Source organism: Vidua chalybeata, chromosome 26 (genome assembly GCF_026979565.1).
Source record: "Vidua chalybeata isolate OUT-0048 chromosome 26, bVidCha1 merged haplotype, whole genome shotgun sequence".
Lineage (NCBI taxonomy): Eukaryota > Metazoa > Chordata > Aves > Passeriformes > Viduidae > Vidua > Vidua chalybeata.
The window spans coordinates 5,144,700-5,161,181 of NC_071555.1; the positions used below are offsets into that span (position 1 = coordinate 5,144,700).

A 16,482-nucleotide genomic window follows, 5' to 3' on the forward strand; every position below is an offset into this window, starting at 1 on the left:
ATGATGAAGACAGAGCTGCTTTAATTCAGTGGCATCATTAAAACTGAGATCAAACAAAACTTCTTCTTTGAGGTCGAAATGTTCCAAAGACAATTCATTGGCATGGGAGAGAAATCAAGCGTAAATTCCTCTCTACAACATGTTTTAGTTTCATCCTTATGCACGTATTTTTGTCATATATAAGGGGCAGCTTCCCCAGAATTTACCACTTGGAAATGCTTCTGCTTTGTAAGGACTGACTGACAGCATGAGGCAGTGAGCCAGAAGGACACCCAGCCACTCTCATCCTGAGCAAGTCCTTCCAAATCTCCGTCTGTTCCCCTTTCCATCAGGCTGGATGGTGCCTTGCGGAGGGCGAGTGCTGAGTTCCCTCCCACCCTGTCCCAAGGGAAGTGAGCAGGCAGGGAGCTGAGGGATGATTCTGCAGGAACAGAGCTTTCTGTTTGACTCTGCTGCTCACTTCCCTTGGGGGCAGTACTGGTCAGGTCAGCTTTGTCTGTGGCTTTGGAAAGGGCTGGAAAGCAGGGGCTGCAAGGGGGAGTGTGGAGAGACAGCAAACCAGCAGAAATTCCATCTTCTCAACTGACAAACAAAAAATCTGATGGGTATTGGTTGTGTCACACCCCAAAATGCTCCAGTTTTGCTGCTGCTCTTCAGTAAGGATCCATGCCCAGGGACAGCAGGTGACTCAATGTCACCACAGGGAACAGGGTGTCACAAGAGTGGTCAGACACTGCTCCAAGCAAACTGCAGGAGGAGTCAGAACCACGGAATGGCCAGACTTGGGAGGGATCCCCAAGGATCATCCAGTCCCACCGCTGGCCCTGCACAGACACCCCAACAATCCCACCCTGGGCATCTCTGGGAGCTCTGGCAGGCTGGGGACTGGGACCATTCCCTGGCAGTGCCCAGGGCTGGCTCATGGCAGGAGCAGCTCCAGAGAAGCCAAGACCACCCTGGACTTGGTTCCTTCCAAGAAGACAAGAAAAGGCAAACCCTCCTTTTTGTGGGACAAACGGGAGCACACCAGGGTCTCAGGAAATGGCACCACAAGGACAAGCAGTGATAAAGCTGTGCACTGGGAATGAGTTAAAACAACCGAGGGGGTTTGGGGACACCTCTCTGTGCCCTCATTTCAAGTACTTCAACAACAAAGACTGATCCTGCAGGCCCAGGGCTTCCCTTGCTGTCAGCTTTTCCCTCTTTGCCATGAGGTTGGTGTTGAGAAGTGCCCGAACCTGCTGAGGTGAGTGGGCTCTGGGCAAAAAACTGAGCCTCTCCAGGGAAGCCGTGGTGTTCCCAAATGCAGTGACAGGAAAATCCTCTGCTCAGGGCTGGCTTGTGCCAAGGCTGGCACCAGCATCCACCTCGTGAGCACCACCAACACGTTGGACTCAGCTCCTTCCAAATTCACCCCCCAGCCCCACCCTCCTCAGACCCCAAATCTGCTTTCCCAGCCCCAAATCTGCTGCTCAGTCCCAAATCTACCCCCAAATCCCTCCCAAGCCACAAATTCACTCCCCTCAGTCCCAACTCTTCCCCAACCCTAAATCCAAGCCCTAATTCATTCTTCCAGCCCCAAATCCACCCCCAGCCCCAAATTGCTGTTCAGCCCCAAATCCTCTCCCAAATCATCCTCAGCCCCAAATCCATCCTCACAGCCCCAAATCCTTATCCTCCAGCTCCAAATCCACCACCCAGTCCCAAATCTACCCCTAAATCTCCCCCAAAGCCACAAATCCACCCCCCTCAGCCCCAAATGTGCCCCACCCCATATGCACCTTGTAGCCCCAAGTCTATCCCCAAATCCAACCTCCCAGCCTCAAATCCTCATCCCCCGGTCCCAACTCCGCCCCAAATTCCCCCCAGCTCCAAATTCAAGCAAATTCTTAGACCTAAATCCCCCCTCCCCAACCCCAAATCCTCATCCTCCAACCCAAAATACACCTCCCAGCCCCAAACTCTCACCCCCCTGCGGCATCTCGCCCCTCCCAGTGCCCCGAACATCCCATGCCCCCCAAAAGCCAGACTCGTGTCGGCAGTAGCGAGTTTTATTCTCCAGTTTCTTCTTCCAGGAGCGGGGCGGGCTCAGAGGGCGCAGTTCCCCTCTCCGTAGCGCCGGCACCTCATCACCTTCAGGTAGGTCTCCACCTTGTGCAGGTCCTTTTTGAAGCAAGACAGCAGCCCGTAGTTCTTGACCAGAGCGTCCTCGCCGCGCAGGTGGAGCTCGAATTTCTCGTAGGTGGGTTTGAGCACCTGCGTGCCCCGCGGGCTCCGCTCCTCCAGCTCCTGCGGGACAACGGGGACGTTCCGGGAGGGGCGTCTCCCAGGGACAAACCTCCCGCCGAGCTCTGGGACAGGTCAGAGGGATTCCCCCTCGCTCTTAAATGGGATTTCAGACGTGGTTTGGGGCGTGTGTGTGGCAGAACGCTCAGGTGGAGGTGGTGCCGCGGGGTAATGCCACACTGAGTGTGCCAGTGACACGCACGGGCCTGCAGGGAGGCAGGAGTGTCCTGGTGGGGGGGCTTAAAATAAAGGCAGAATCACAGGGGCTTTCTGCAACCCCTCCAGGCAAAGGGATGGGGAACTGCACAAATAATTCTCTCTTCCCCCACTTTCCCAAAGCTCTGATCCAGCCCCAAATCTCCATCTGGAGATCCGTAATCAGCAACTCCCCCTGCTGTGCTCAGCATCAGAATGGTTTTGGTGAAGTAAAAAGTGTCATAAATTAGTGGAAAAGGAATATTTGTGTCGTTTCTGTGTGTGGCTTCCCAATGCCCAAACAAACATAGAATGCAGAGCAAAATCTGCAGTGGTCCTGATTCCTTTGCCTTCTTACTCCAGCACAGAAGCTCTGTGTGTGCTCACAGGGCCTGACTTGCAGAGCTGTTTAACTGCTAGAAGATATAAATAATGGCCCAGATTCATTTCTCACAGCTACAGCTTCAGGGGGATGTTGGCAGATAAACTTATAGCATAAGCATAATTGAAGGGTGTCCTGGCAGATAATGGGCAATTTAATTTAAAACAACAAACCCAAAATTAAGAAGACCTTAAAGGGGCTTTAAAAGAGAGGGAGACTGACAAGGGAGAATGGTTCTAAACTAAAGGAGGGGACATTCAGGTTAAGTCTCAGGAAGAAATTCCTCCCTGTGAGGGTGGGCAGGCCCTGGCACAGGATGCCCAGAGCAGCTGTGGCTGCCCCTGGATCCCTAGAAGTGTCCAAGGCCAGGCTGGACAGGGCTTGGAGCAGCCTGGGACAGTGGAAAGTGTCCCTGCCCATGGCATGGACAGCCCACTGGATGGGCTTTGAGGTCCCTTCCAACCCAAACCATTCTGGGATTCTCTGACAAGATCTTCCTTAGAGAGAACACCCTCCAGCTCTCAGCTTGGAGTGTTGTATTAATGGAAGAGGAAAACATCAGAGTGAGTCCTTCCCTGCACAAAAAAATGTGTTTATAAAATGTTGTGAGGTTTCAAACCTTGGAAAATTTACCTGTTTCAAAGTACTTTGCCTGGAGATGTAACAAACATTGTGCTGCTGTTTTTCGATGTATTTCAGCAACTGGGAATTCTTTGGTGCTGGGTTTGGAAAGATTTTGGATTGCAATGTTGCAATTCTGGTGGAATCTGTTCCCTGACGGGTTGTGGTAACATCTGTCCCGTGTTCTTACAGGACAGTAAGAACAGGACCCATCAGTGATGGGCTCCATGTCCCATCAGTGATGGGACCTGTGCACTGGGGGGGGGTTCATGATCTTTGGATAATAAAGGGAAGCAAAGTCCAAAGGATGCCCTGTGGAAGGCAGGGAGATTTCTCATGGTCTGTGGATCCCTGAGAGTGCCCCGTGCCTGGAAGATTTCTGTTATTCCACAGTCATGCTGGTACTTACCCTCATCAGAGCTTGGATCCCTTCTTCCAGGTCCTTTAGCTTTTCATACACCCTGTCTGAGGTGCCAAAAACCAAGTTGTTTGTGAACACCTTGCTCAGGTACTGCACTGGGGTCAGCCAGGACTGGATGAGAACCAGGGAAAACCGGAGAAGCTCCATGTCCTGAAATTGAGGCAGGAAAGGGTCAAAGCTGAGTAGGTATGGTGCTTGGTGAAGTGTCCTGCTCCCTCTGGAGCAGCCTGGAGTGACCCGGAGAGGGACACTGCTCCTGCAGCTCCAGTTTGCAGGCTGAGGGCACCACCCAGCCCCAGGTTGTGTGCAGACAGCAGTGTTCTCATGCTGGAGCTGGGAATATGATTTATAGTGTAACCCAGAAGAGTCTGCAGGGTTTGAACAGCAAAGAGAGAGGAGGGTGAAAACATCAAAGGTCTCACAGGTGGAAACCCTCTGATCCTGCAGTGGGGACTCTACAGACAGGTCTGTGCCTGCCCCAGGTCAGAACTCACCGATTTCTGCTGGGCATCCTCCTTCCCTGTGGGAGCAGGGATGGTTTCTGAGTAGCAGTAAGCTACCTGGGAATTTTTGTTGGTGTGCCTTTGGTCCTCTGGGATGTAGCTGCGTTCCTGTGGAGACATCCCAGATACACTCAGGTCTGCTGCCCGTGGACTGGAGAAGAGCACGGAGAATTCCTAAGCTGTCCTGCAGAATTCCTCTTTGCAAGGAATAAATGGGAAACAGGAGGTGCCTCTGGACAGGGTGGAAAGCTGGGAAACAGGAGTTTGTGTGTTGGCAGAACAGCTGCCCTGAAGGTCTCCCTCTCCCTAGGACAATGTGCTGCTCTTTGGTAAGGGCCAGTTGTGCCCGTGGACAGCAGAGGACTCAGTGTCACCAGAGGGAACAGGGTGTCACAAGGGTGGGCAGACACTGCTCCAGACAAACTGCAAGAGGAGGAGGAGGAACAGAACACACCTGGTACAGGTTCTCCCAAGGAGGAGATGATCCCCAGGGACAGCCTGTGCCAAAGGGACAGCCCGTGCCAGCTCCTGGGTAGCAGCAGACACTTGCTGGGTTTAAGCACTCAGACCCTCCCAGGGACAAAGGTGACCAACACAGAGAAATCCTGCAAAATATCTGTGCCACGTCCCAGCTACCCCTGTGCAGGAGGTCTGGACACAGGTGGAAATGGCCCCAAGGAGGCATCAGGCATCAGAGGGGAGACAGAGAGGTGACAGGCTGGTGGGACACAACCTCCCCTATCCTGTTAAGGTTCATTCTCCTCCCTGAGAGCTTCCCAACAGCTGGGAATTGTCTGGGAAGTTCTACAGTCCTGGAGCCATCAAGGAAACACGAGAAGGTGCCCTCAGGCCACAGCACTCACAAACTCCTTGTAGGTCTCAGCAGCCAGGAGGTGAAGGTGCTGAGCCCTCAGCACAGCGTTGGCAAACAGGCTGGACAGGGGCATGGCTGGGAAGGTGGCAGCTGCCCGTGGCCACTGCAGTCCCAGGGTGATCACAGCAATGGCCAGAGGAGAGAGCCAGGACCCTGCAAAGTGGAGAGGAAGGCGTTGGGAGTCCTTGGGGACTGTGCTGAGGAGGAGGTGGCGCCTGGGAATTCATTCCAAGCCTGTTCTGTCTCTGCTGGATCCATGCTCACCTCCCATGGTGCCCTGTTGGACACTGGGTGGGCTCAGCCCTCCCCGAAATCGAGGGACCCTTTCACTGGACCTGCCGTTGGGGCTGGGGCTGCTCCCAGTGAGACCAGCAGCATCTTCCTGGCCAGAATTGTGGTTGCTCCATGAAAACTAAGGGGTGTCCCTGTGGTTTTCCCTGACATACTCCTGCTTTCCCCTAGGCCTTGTCCCTGCCCCCGTTGGGACAAGAGCTGGTGGCATCACCTGTGCTGTGACCAGCTGCTTTTGGTCCCTTTAGGACTTGATGGTCTTGGTCAAGCCTAAAGGTTTTCAGCCCATGACATCCAACACGAATCCACCTGTGCTCACACAGACCACAAAGCCCAGCAGAAACAAAGACCCTTAGGAGGAGGAATGCCCTTGAGCCTGTAGGACTTGGACATTATCCTCATCCCTGTCTGAAGCTTCAAATATGAGTTTTATTATCCATGCCAACACTTATGGTAATAGTAACTATTATAACTGTGGCTTGATCTCGTTGTTTAAGCTTGCAACACTCTCCTTGCCCACTTTTGGTTAAAGATTAATTAGTGAATTAGAGTCACACTTCAGGGAAAGGTTTTCTGTTTCATGGATTTAGAAATTGCCATATTTTAATTTAGGAATGGTAAGGAGTGTGTGTAGCCCACCACAGAACCACCCCATCATCATCATCTCCTATCACCCTACACACCCAGCACTGGAAGTCCTTTAAAACTGAAATAAAATGTACCTGGAGCCATTTTTGCTGGTGAGTTGCTCAGGTGTGGCTTGGTTGGGAATGTTTCCTTCTTTCACCTGGTGAAAGAAACTGTGGAGCCCCCCCTTATATAGCAGGGGGTCTGTTTAAAATGGATCTGTGTGTCCATGATCACAACAACAGCTCTGCACCTTCCCCCTGCATAAATGCATAAGTGTTCACGATGGTGCTACCTCATCACAGGCATTTTCACAGATGTGCAGCTTGGGGAGCTTTGTTTGCCTTGGGATGAGACCAGTGCTCCGTGATTTCGCCATATTCTCCTGTTTATTGCAATTAAAAGTTTCCTCATCACAGCAAGACCCAAATCAGATCGTGGTGGGATTGTTTGTGTCCTCCTGATGTTCCTGCCTGGCTCTGCAGCCTTGGCCCACAGGGCTGACTGGCCAGCTTGGGATATTTCTGGCTTAAAGCAAGTGGCGAGTGGCACCAGGAGAGGTTTAGGTTGGATATTAAGGAAAAGTTCTTCCTGAAAGGGGTGCCCAGCCCTGGCACAGCTGCCCAGGGCAGTGAAGGAGTCCCTGTCCCTGGAGGGATTTAAAGCTGTGTGGATGTGGCACTTGGGGACAGGGGTTAGTGGTGGCCTTGGTGGTGCTGGAGGAATGGTTGGACTGATGATCTTAGAAACCTTTTCCAACCTAAAGGATTCCATAATTCTATGATGTTTTCCTCTCTATTGTTTGTGGGGATTGAGCTGGCTGGATGTTGTCAGATGAATCCTATTTCTGCCAAGGAATTGCTTCCAATTTCTCCCAAAACGTCAAAAGTTCAGCAAACACTTTTGCTGAGCTGGTTTGTCACAGGGGAGACAAGGAGCTGTCCTGCCCTGATGCTGGTTTGGATTCCAACCTGCCCACTGCAAATCCAGAGCTCTGGGAGCTTCCTCTGATCCTCAGCTGGACGAGGCTGTAGGAAAACCTGCTCATGAGCATTTTCCTGCTCCTGCCTGAGATGCAAACATGAAATACCGTGGGATTAAGGAGAGGAATGATGTGGAAAGGGGATAGAAGGGATGGGGAAGAGGAGATGGGGAAGGGAGTCAGAGAATCATGGAGTGATTTGGGTTGGAAGAGACCTTAAAGCCCATCCAGTGCTACCCCTGCCATGGGCAGGGACACCTTCTCCTCTCCCAGGCTGCTCTGAGCCCTGTCCAGCCTGGCCTTGAAGAGAGGACACAACCCACCCATCCCAGGTTTTGAGAAAAACAAGAGAGAACCTGGAATGGACAGCTCCAGGGGGTATTTAAAGGACTTTTACTCCACATAAAGCCCCCATTGCTCCAAACCAGACTTGTTTGGCCTTTGTCTGATGTTCAGGGGATGTCCTGTGTATGGGGGTGATTTGGCTCGCCCAGGCCCCCGTTTGCTGTGTGTGGCTCTGGTTTCCACGCAGCAGCATCACCCCCGGAGCCGCTGGAGCTGCGGGAGTAGAGAGAGGAGAGCTGCTCGATAAACATGAGGGAGAGCAGGGCTGTTCCGAGAAGCCCCCGGGTGTTGCTGCTGGAGACGCGGTGGTGTCACAGGGAAATGTCAGTCCTGGCAGCAGAGGGAACAGCGGGTCCTGCCGCTATCAGGTGTCCCGTCACCCCATAGCTGCAACATCTGGGCGTGTTTTTATGTTTTCTACTCCAGGTCGTGTTTAAATCCGTCAGGGCTGAGCCGAGCCGCAGCTGCCCAGCCCAGCCCAGCCCAGCCCCGGCTGTGTCACTGCAGCAGCTCCGGGGAGAGCGGAGCTGGATCCGCATGATCCCGCACGGAGCCTGGCCCGGGCCCAGGCTCCCCGAGGCTGGCTTTGTCCCCCGCTGTCTGGGCAGTAAATGAGGCAGAAGTGGCGCATGACGAGCGCCTGGCCGGGCAGAGCCGCGGTTGCATAAACGGCTCCCAAACCTCAGCCGGGCCATTTTCCGTCTCTGCAATTCCTGCATTCCCAAGCCACAGCATCCCATCTAAAGCAGCGTCACACTCCATGATTTCCACATTCCTTGGAAAACAAAAAAACCCCTTCATCCTCTTCAGGATGGCTCCGTGTCCACCCACCTTTCCCGGAGCTTTTAAACAAGTGAAACGGCTTTTTCCTGGGTGCGCTCCCGGGGTCCTGGTGATCTCCAGCCCGGGGAATCCTGACCGAGGAGCTGTTGCTGAGCCACAGCCCAGATCTGCAGAACGTTTGGGGTGTGGGGGATTATCTCTCTGAACTCACTGCTCCAAGGAGAAATGCCATTTCAGATTGATGAGGATTATTTACCAGAGCTGGAACTGCTGGGTTTCACTGAACTCCTGTGGGAAGATGAGGCTGAACCCCCAGTTCAGCTCCCCAGGCAACCCTGCCTGTCTGCCTGAGCATCTCAATGGAAAACAGGGATTTTCCCTGGAAGGAGGTTGTAGCCAGGTGGGGGTCGGTCTCTTCTACCAAGGACAGGAGGAAACACCCTCAAGCTGTGCCAGGGGAGGTTTAGGTTGGATACTGGGGAGAATTCCTTCCCTGAAAGGAGTGTCCAGCCCTGGCACAGCTGCCCAGGGCAGCGGTAGAGTCCCCATCCCTGGAAGGATTTGAAAGCTGTGTGGATGTGGCACTAGGGGACAGGGGCTAGTGGTGGCCTTGGCAGTGCTGGGGGACACAATGATCCTACAGGGCTTTTCCAACCTGTGTGATTCCATGATTCAATGACAGAAATCAGGACAAAATACAGAGCCTGGGCTGCATAGACTGATATATTTATTAACATTAAATGTGTTTTAAACACAGACCACTCTGAATATAGAATGAAACTAACCCCCATCTCCAGGATCCTTAGAAACTACTCCAAGCATTTCAAATAAACCAACAACACTACAAAAATATTTATTTACTTCTGGCATTTTAAAGGAGGCCAAAGCCCTGGGCTAAGGGAGCAGCAGAGCAGGACTGGGGTCACAAAAACTGCTTTTGACACAAGTGGTTCCTCACCAGAGGCAAACAGCAGATTTTCTTTATTTTTTTCTATTATTCTGTTCAGTCACTTGAGTGAGTTATTTACAGAGATCTGAGGAATCTGGAGCTGGGAAGGCCAGAAAAAACTTCCATCTTCCATTTAGAAACTGAAAACAAGGAATGGACGGGTGAGCTCTGCAAGTCCTAAAATCTTGGCAAATGTGGAAACCAGGAACAGCCAATTCTTTTCTCTCCCTGTGAATGCTCCTTTTTTTAATTAACCAATTTTATAAGTAAAATATGCTTAAATAAATTTTATATATATGTGGCAGAACTAATTTGGGGTAGTTTTATTTAACTAGTAAAAATCAATTCCAAATTGCTGGATTATATGCTGCTTAAACTGAATTCCAGTTTTCCACTGAGGTGCTTTACTGGTAAAGAATCGTCCTGTTACTTCTGTAAAACCTTTTTTGCTTAGAATTTTATCCTTCTCTGGCTGTTTTTGGGGTGCAGAGCAGTTGCAGGAGCTGCTTGGAGCCCAAAATATTGTGAAACACCAGGACACAGAGGCCTTGGGCTCTCTGAGAGGGGACAGTTTGAGCCACAATGTCCTTGTCACCCTCGTCCAGCCAAGCCCCCATGCCCACTCTGCCCCCCCCAGCCCTGGTTTGGGTGTCCAGCTGGCCCTGAGCCCACCACCCTCAGCTGTTGCTGCCATGACAAGATAATTTAATTAGAAACCCAATCTCCAGATGTTTTGTCTGGTCTTCTCCTTCAAGACCAGATCTAGCTGAGAGTGGGGTTGCTGGTCCTGGGCCCCGTTCTCCTGCTTTGGATCCTGCTGATTCTCTTTGTCCCATCCCAAGCTGCTGTTTTGGCACTGTTGAGGTCCCCACGGGTAGCCTCACATCTGTTCTTGGTTTTCCATCCCTGCCTGCCCTCTGGGTGAAGTTTGAAGAGGTGAAGTTTGGTTTCCAGCTAAGCTGGACCCAAAAAGCTTCTCATTATTCCCAGGAAATTGGCACCAGGGTCATGGGACACCCCTGGAATGGGCATGGCAGGATGGAGCAGGATGAGGATTTACCCATTACCTTTATTAGGACTTCAAAAGCAGCTGGAGGTTTGTGTCCCACAATTTATAATTTTCCCAGATGTTCTGAGGTCACACATGTCCCTCACCATGGGGACGACCTTCTGACAGGGGCCAGCTCTTGCTTGGGGAGCAGCAAGCCTTTGGGTGAGACCTTTCTCCCCAGCTCTTCCATAGTCTTTGGAGAAAAGGAGGGGCTTTGGGGGATCCTCCACCTCAGACCTCTGCCAGCTGGGCCTGTGGACACAGCCATGGTTTTGACAGCTGAAGAGTGGCCTGAAATCCACTTTTCACAACAGCCACACAGTGCTGTTGGCAGTGTCCTTGCAGTGCCAGGTCCTGTCCTGTCTTTCCCAGGGTGGCGGGGCTGGAGCAGAGCCCTCATTCCCAGTCCTTCCTTGGCACTGACCAGGCTGGAGCTCAGTGCTGGGTGTGGGGCTGCCCGGGCCATGCGACCAGTTCGCTCCTGGGGGATCACAGGTGGCTCCTAATTTCTACAGAGGCTGTAAGGTTCGGTCAGTAGGGTGGGGACAGTGGCAGTGGGGTGGGGCAGCCTTGGGGACACAGCCTGGACACGTGAGCACCCCAGGGCAGTGGGCTCCCAGCCCTGAGCTGGGCCGTGCAGGTGTTGGCAGCCTGGATCTGGGCAGAGCCGTGCTCCAGGGGATCCGTCCCCATGGGGGCTGCAGGGTGCTGGCAGGGCCTGGCGGGGGGTACAGGACCCCTCACTCTTCACCTGGGTGCTCCCCCACCGTCCACTTGGCCTTCACGTCCCGGAAAGGAGTGATGTCCTCGTAGGTGGCCATCTGCTCCACCTCCAGCCCCTGCAGCAACAAAAAGGAAGGTGGGACATAGCCAGGAAGTTCCAGCCATGGCACATCCCTTGGGACACTCAGCTGGGGACCCTCCCAGGCTGTTCCCCCTGAGCCTGGAGCAGCTTCTGACAGGGACAGAGGACAGGGATGGTAGGAGGTTGGATGTTGGATGTGCACTGGGTGCTTTCTGGGGCAGCTCAACACAGCTGATGCATAATTTGGGGGGAAGGTGCCCTGATCCTCCTCCCAAGGAAGGGGCTACAAGGTGACCCCCAGCAGACACCCAGCAGGGGCACAACCCCCAGTGTGAAGGCTCAGGTGATGTTAGGGAGGTCCTGCTATCAGTGATTACCTCATAGGTGTGGTCCTCCTCTGGGCTCTTCTTGTCTTCACCCTATGGAGAGTCACAGGTTGGGGTCAGCACCCACCAGGATCCCCTGCTCCCAGCCTTGGTCCCCCAGGCCAGGTCCCACCACTTCCACAGGCACATCCATGGAGTCCCCACACAGCATTTGAGATGGGTATGTTCCCATTTCAGATATGCACGCTCCCACCCACAACCCCAAACCCATCCCACACCCAGGACTGGCCTGCCTTGGATGCTCTGCAGGACACTGCTGTGAGTCCAGCTGGGGACAGCCCCTCTGCTGGAGGCACTGTCACTTGCCTTATCTAGGAAGAGGAGGATGGGCATGCTGATGAAGATGACGAGCAGGATGGACTGGATGATGATGATGGCGTCTTTCAGCGTGTTCCTGTTCTGGAACTGCTTGATGCTGCTGGTACCTGGGAGCAGCAGCACAGGGAGAGCCCTGGTCTCACCTCTGTGCCAGGCTGCAGGGGAGTGATGAGCTCGCCATGGCCAGTGTGTCACCAAGGGGGGACATGGGGTCCAGGGTGACCTGTCCTCTGCATTGGGAGAGACCAGAGCACTGCAGCTGCCCCCAGGGTTGGCATCAGGGACCAACTCTGGGATGGGACACCTTGGGCAGCACCTGGCAGTCACCAGGAGCAGGACAAGTCTGATTTATTAGAGGACCATGACCCTGTTTTTTGCAGGATGGCTATGCCAGGGCAGACCCAGGGAGGTTTTCCTGCTCCGTGGGGCTGGCAGTGAGGAACAGAACCTCTGGGGGGCCACAGAGCACCCACAGCTGGGACGGAGAGGGTCCCACCCGCACAGGGAGAGGTGTGGGAGCACCATGTGGGGCTCATATGGAGGGGGAAATGGGAGAGGAGAAGAAAAAGCATCTCCTGGGGTGCAGAAGGACGGGGAGCTGCCACTCACCCATGACCCGGAGCTCTGTCCCACACGAGTGCAGCTCCTCCTTCTGCACCAGGCCCTTCTCGTCACACACGTAGATCCCACTGTCCTCGGAGGTGGTCCTGATGAGGGTGAGGTTGATGGAGGTGGTTGTCCTCTTGATGAGGTAGCTGGCCGTGTTCTGATCCAGCACAGAGACGTCATCCCTGTCCTCTGCTGTCTTGTACCACTGCATCATCTGGGGCTCCTGGGAGTAGCAGATGAAGTAGATGGGCATGTTCTTCCTGACGGCCACGTACCGCATGTTCTGGTACACCAGGGGACACCTGTCACCTGCAGGGGACAAGGCTGTCACTGCAGCCACTCCCAGCACCCCAGCACCTCCCAAACAAAGAGCTTCCCGTTTTCATGCTGCTTTTGAGCATCCAGCTTGATTTTGGTGAATTATCCTCATCCCAGACCCCCAGGGAATGGTCCCAGCCCCGAGGCTGCCGCAGCTCCAGCAGCGTTCGGACACCACTCCCAGGGGTGCCCAGGGTGGGATTGCTGGGGTGTCTGAGCAGGGCCAGGGGTGGGACTGGATGATCCTTGGGTCTCCCTTCCACTCAGGATATTCTGTGATTCTATGAGATCTGAGGCTTTTGGTGGAAGTCTGCTTTTAATTGATGCCACAGGTTTTAGCCTTTATATTTTTCAGGTTCTGTACTGCTTTAGTGTGTACTTCTGACTTTCATATGAGGGGATGGTGAGCTCTCTGCACAGAGCAGGGAGGCAAAACAATTCCTTCTCCAGCTGGGGACCAAGGACAAATGATCCAGATCTCAGACCCAAGAGCACAAACAGCGTGGGCTGAAGAGAGAAAAACAAGCAGGATGGGACTGCATGGGCTAAAGCTGGAATTGGACAATGACTCCAACATGCAAATGGAGCAGAGCTTATAAAAGTGAGAGACCTCGTGACCTGTGGGGCATTTTGTGACCATTTTGGGTTCACCTGGGGTATAGCCCTGGCTGGGTTCTGGTGCTGCCCAAGGTGCATCCCTTGAGGCCTTCCAATAAATACCTACCCGTATTCTTCAGCTCTGTCTAGTCTCTGTTCTAGGTCAGCCTTCACAAGGCATCATAATGGAAACTTCAATTTTCTGTGGGGATACCTTTGCTCCAATACTTCTATCCTGCTCCCACCCCTCTCTGTGCGCATTTAGTTAATCCCAGCTCCAAAATTACAGCCTGTTGAATCCCATCTGGTTTCTCTTTTGCTTCCATATTTTTTGGCCTTTTGCTTTATTTTGTAATTTTTGGGCCATGTTTTAGTCCCAGAGTGGTGACTTTAGGAGCCCGTTTGGCTTGCAGAGGTCACCCTTAGGGCCCCACTGGTGGGAATGGCACAAGGACAATGGCACAAGTGCTGTGGAACAAGGCCAGTGCTGGTCCCAGATTTGGTCATGCAGCAAATGCAGAGGGAAAACCTGTGGGTGCTCAGGAAAGACAAAGCAGACCCGGCTTTGCAGAGGGAGAGGAAGGAGCAGGATTGGGGATGAGCCATGGGGGATATCACAGCCTGGGAATGGCCTTTGTGGGGGGGAAAGCCTGTGGGGGGTGGGACAGCATCTCTGTGGGACAGGAGGACCCTGGGGCACACACGTAGGGGAAGAGCCCAGCAGGTCTGGGGGTACCTGTGCTGTTCCCGGTGCTGTTCTTGTCTGCTGAGATCCCACCTGCAAGACAGGAGAAGGGCTGAGATCGTGGCCAGCAGGATGTCCCCAGTGGGATGGATGTGCCCTGGCCCTTCCTGCCCACTCCATAGGGGATGGAGCTCTGAGGAGCAACAACAGAGCCCAGCTCAGAGGACCTGGGGTAGTGCAGATTTGGGTACAAACCCTTCGATTTCCATCCTGTCTCCTGAAAGTTTTCCAGGTTGTTTTCTGGTTGATACCCCAGTGAAACCTGCTCTCTACAATGTCTCCGAGGCTGGCGCCTCTCAGGAAGGCTCCAGATACTCCCAGCTCTGCATTCCCACTCCCTGAACCAAGCAGAAACCCTTCCCTGCTGGGATTTCCTGGGCTCAGGGCCCTGTGGTGGCCAGGGGTGTTCCCAGATCCTGTGGCCCCACACAGCCCCCTGAGCTGTGGGCTGGTGCTGTGGGACCTGCAGTGCAGGAAGCAGGGGGAGGTGGGGACCCCCCCAGCACCCACGGGTGCCCTGCTCACGGCTCCAGTGCCGCTGGGCCTGGTTCCTCTTGCTGCAGCTGGGCAGGAAGCCCCAGCCCTGTTTACTGCCCCGCTTGAGTACCCAGTTCCCTCCTCTCGATGGAGATTCACCAAACCCTGTGGAGGAGCTGCAGCCCCTCTCTGCAGGGCAGCTGCAAACCTCCCCATCCCCAGAAGGAGAAGAAGGAACAGAAAAAGAAGAAGAAAGGTTCAGTTCCCCAGCTGAGTTCTGCGCCACCTCCTGCAGACTCCCAGCCTGCAGGGACCTCCTGCCCAAGGCAGGGGCTCCTTTCATTGCCCCAGAGCCCCTTCCAGGTCCCTGCTGCCCTGTTCACATTCAGCACCGACACCTCCGCAGGCAAATCCTCCCCTCCAGCCCCATTCCATTTTGTTCCAGGATGAGATGCCCTTTGTCCTGGCTGGGCACTGGTTGTGTCCCCAGCACAGCTTTGTGCCAAGGCTTTGCTCCCCAGGTTCTGTTGGTGTTTCTAAAGGAAGACCAGGCTGGTCCCTCACCTGAAAGCCCTCACACCCCTCCGAGTCAGGAGTTCCACTGCAGCTACAAGTGGGCTGAACTTCCCCTGTCCTCCCTCAAAATCATCATGAGAGCCAAATTGAAACCCTGCAGCCTTGAATCCATGCTGGACTTGTGTGGCACTAGAGGAGCCCTTTAAATGCCCTTTGTCCCGTGGGCACACGTTTTCCTCTGAGAGTGGGATCTGCTGCAGATTCTTGTAGGTGTCCCTGCATCAGGCAAGAGGATCTGGAAGGGGACAGGAGCCATGTCCTGGCTTTTGCTGCTGCTTCTCTAAGGGGACCAGCGCGGGGATGTGCACACAGACTCCACAAATCACCCCAAAAGCCTTTTGCCTCCCATTTCTCCTCTTCTCCTGAGCACTGAACCCCACAGAGCAGAGGCCATAGCCTTGGCGATGTGCCAGCCCCATTCCCAGGCCTCTGAGAGTAATAAATGGTTAATAAACCTCAACAACCCTTCTTTCCTGCCACCTGCACCCCCAGCCAGGCTGGCTCTGCACCCGCTCGGCCAAAGACACCTGCCTGCCCCAGAATGTGTCCTGTCTGCACACCCCAAGGGAAGCAGAACCCAAACCCAGGGCAGGCACTGGGCTCCGAGCCCTGTGTGCCCTCCTGGGCTCCCTGGGAGGCTCCCAGCACAGAGCAGGACTGAGAGAGACCAGCACAAAGCTTAAAATTATTGCCCTGAGAGGCAGAGCTGGGGGAAGCCCACGAGCAGGGGACACACCCCAGGCCATTGTCCTGGCTCCTTGCTCTGAAGTGCAAGCCCCGTTTGGTGCCTACCTGTGAGCAGAGCCAGCAGCCAGAGGGTCACCGAGAGCAGCCAGAGCCGTGTGCCCAGACCAGCCATCCCTCAGTGCCCAGGGCAGGAAAACATCCAGCCTGTACTTCTGCAGAAACAGCGGCTGCTCCCACCACCCTGGCCCCAGTACCTAAAAATGGCAACGCTGCTGCTCTGTGCTCGGCCCCTTTCCTGCTCATGTAAATCCTCCCCGCGGGGGACTTTCCCTTGGGGCTGGTTTTGAATGCGGCGCAGACGCTGGGGCGGCCGTGCCTTTTAGCGCCGGGTCCCTGGGCTTCATCCACCCTCCTGTCCCTGGGCATTGTCCATCTCTGTGTCCCTGGGCACTGTCCACCCTGGTGTCCCCCACTGGCTCCCTGTGGTGCCAATATTGCCTGGAAGTGGCCAGGACTGGACCAGCAGCAGAGCTGGGGATGAGCCCATCTGCAAAGCAGGAGGTGCCAAACCTGGCTGAGCATGAGATGTGCCCAGGGAGTGGGATTGGTGCTGCCTGGCCACATCTTTGGGGGACAGGATGGGGGTGACCCCCA

The 16,482-nt window shown here is 54.3% G+C and overlaps 2 protein-coding genes across 2 annotated transcripts; both read right to left on the reverse strand.

Moving 5' to 3' along the window:
* Positions 1–2,088: 2,088 nt before the first annotated feature.
* Positions 2,089–6,305, reverse strand: LOC128800222 (somatotropin). Its single transcript, XM_053965270.1, has 5 exons — positions 6,296–6,305; positions 5,272–5,435; positions 4,400–4,516; positions 3,894–4,055; positions 2,089–2,289 (listed from the first exon to the last, which is right to left on the reverse strand). Exons 1-5 carry the CDS (start codon positions 6,303–6,305, stop codon positions 2,089–2,091), a joined length of 654 nt encoding a protein of 217 aa, XP_053821245.1.
* A 2,729-nt stretch (positions 6,306–9,034) lies between these two features.
* CD79B (CD79b molecule) lies at positions 9,035–16,056 on the reverse strand. The gene is made up of 6 exons (XM_053965183.1): positions 15,934–16,056; positions 14,080–14,121; positions 12,429–12,737; positions 11,808–11,926; positions 11,493–11,534; positions 9,035–11,149 (listed from the first exon to the last, which is right to left on the reverse strand). Exons 1-6 carry the CDS (start codon positions 15,998–16,000, stop codon positions 11,051–11,053), a joined length of 678 nt encoding a protein of 225 aa, XP_053821158.1. The 5' UTR covers positions 16,001–16,056; the 3' UTR covers positions 9,035–11,050.
* Between the last annotated feature and the right edge of the window lie 426 nt (positions 16,057–16,482).